At 41.0% G+C, this 1,643-nt stretch overlaps 1 protein-coding gene across 1 annotated transcript; it reads right to left on the bottom strand.

The window, feature by feature from the left end:
- Positions 1-298: 298 nt before the first annotated feature.
- On the bottom strand, positions 299-1,354 carry LOC125848627 (uncharacterized). Its single transcript, XM_049528563.1, has 2 exons — positions 1,053-1,354; positions 299-407 (listed from the first exon to the last, which is right to left on the bottom strand). Exons 1-2 carry the CDS (start codon positions 1,352-1,354, stop codon positions 299-301), a joined length of 411 nt encoding a protein of 136 aa, XP_049384520.1.
- Between the last annotated feature and the right edge of the window lie 289 nt (positions 1,355-1,643).

Raw genomic sequence — 1,643 nt, 5'->3', positions numbered from 1 at the left:
AATCCTCCTAGGGGAATTATGGATGTCCGATCTCTGACACACTTTTTCAACATAAGACATGGAAAACCCGATACACCGATGCCAACTCATTTGGCAAATCAATCTCATATGCAACCTTTCCAACACATCTCAAAATTTGATATGGGCCTACAAAATGGGGACTAAGTTTTCCTTTCTTCTCAAACCTCATTACATCCTTTATGGGTGAGATTTTCAAATAGACCCAATTATTAACCTCAAAATCAAGGTCTATCCTTCTAACATTGGCATAGGACTTTTGTCAGCTTTGGGCGGTTCCCTACCTCTCTCTAATGAGCCCGACTTTCTCCATAGCCTCATGAACTAATTCAGGTCCAAACAAAGCAATTTCACCCACTTCAGACCATACTATAGGAGATCTACACCACCTACCATAAAGAGCTTCAAAGGGGACCATACCAATACTAGAATGGTAGCTATTATTATAAGCGAACTCTATCAATGACAAGTGATCATCCCAACTTCCCTTGAAATCGATGACACATTCTCTCAACATATCCTCTAAAGTTTGGATCGTTCGCTCCCCTTGCCCATCCATTTGTGGGTGAAAAGTTGTGCTAAGCTTAACTTTAGTGCCAAGTCCCTTTTGAAATGACTTCCAAAACTAAAAAGTAAACTGAGTACCTCTATCAGAGATAATGGACAAGGGAACACCATATAATCTTACCATTTTTGTCAAATACAACTTGGCATAATCTTCTGCGGAATAAGAAACCTTGACCGGAAGGAAATGTGTTGATTTTGTTGTCCGATCTACAATCACCCAAATAGAGTCATGTTGGCATCTGGTGCGAGGCAAACCAACTATAAAGTCCATATTTACATTTTCCTACTTCCAAGCGGGAATGCCAATAGCTTGAGTTAAACCTCCCGGTTTCTGATGCTGAACCTTTACTTGTTGATAATTTGGACATTTAGCCACAAATACCCCGATATCCTTCTTCATCCCATTCAACCAATAGACTTTTCGTAAATGATGGTACATCTTAGTGGCTCCCGGGTGAATGGAATACCACGAACTATGGGCTTCTGCCAAAATCTGTTTCCTTAGCTCATCAACATTTGGAACACATAGTCGACTGTGGTATCTAAGTACCCCATCTCCCCCTTGGAAGAAAGCCTCAACGGACTTCTTGAGTACCGCTTCCTTCAATTCCACCAAAGTCAGATCAATACATTGTTTAGCTTTCACATCATTTACAAAAGATGATTCAGAGCCATTACAGACCATGACACCACCTTTGTCGGAATCTACCAATCGAACACCCAACCGGGCCAATCTATGCATATCTCGTGCCAACTCTTTTCTCGACATATGCAACACTACCCATGGACAACCTACTAAGAGCATCCGCTGCTACATTCACCTTTCCGGGGTGATAAAGAACACTCATATCATAGTCCTTCAATAATTCCAACCACCTTCTTTGGCGAAGATTTAGATCTTTTTGGGTAAACACATATTGTAAACTCTTATGGTCGGTGAAAACATCATCATGGACCCCATACAAATAATGCCTCCAAATCTTTAAGGCAAATACCACCGCTGCTAATTCAAGGTCATGGGTTGGATAGTTCTTCTCATGAACTGTTAGTTTCCTTGA

The sequence above is a fragment of the Solanum stenotomum genome, chromosome 1 (genome assembly GCF_019186545.1).
Source record: "Solanum stenotomum isolate F172 chromosome 1, ASM1918654v1, whole genome shotgun sequence".
Classification (NCBI taxonomy): Eukaryota; Viridiplantae; Streptophyta; class Magnoliopsida; order Solanales; family Solanaceae; genus Solanum; species Solanum stenotomum.
This window is presented reverse-complemented; position numbering and strand designations above follow the sequence as displayed.

Coding starts and splice junctions, on each gene's coding strand:
- LOC125848627 (XM_049528563.1), bottom strand. CDS start 1,354: ATGTCGAGAAAAGAGTTGGCACGAGATATGCATAGATTGGCCCGGTTG. Junction 408..1,052: donor GCAGAAGCCCATAGTTCGTG/GTATTCCATTCA, acceptor TCTTTATGGTAG/GTGGTGTAGATCTCCTATAG.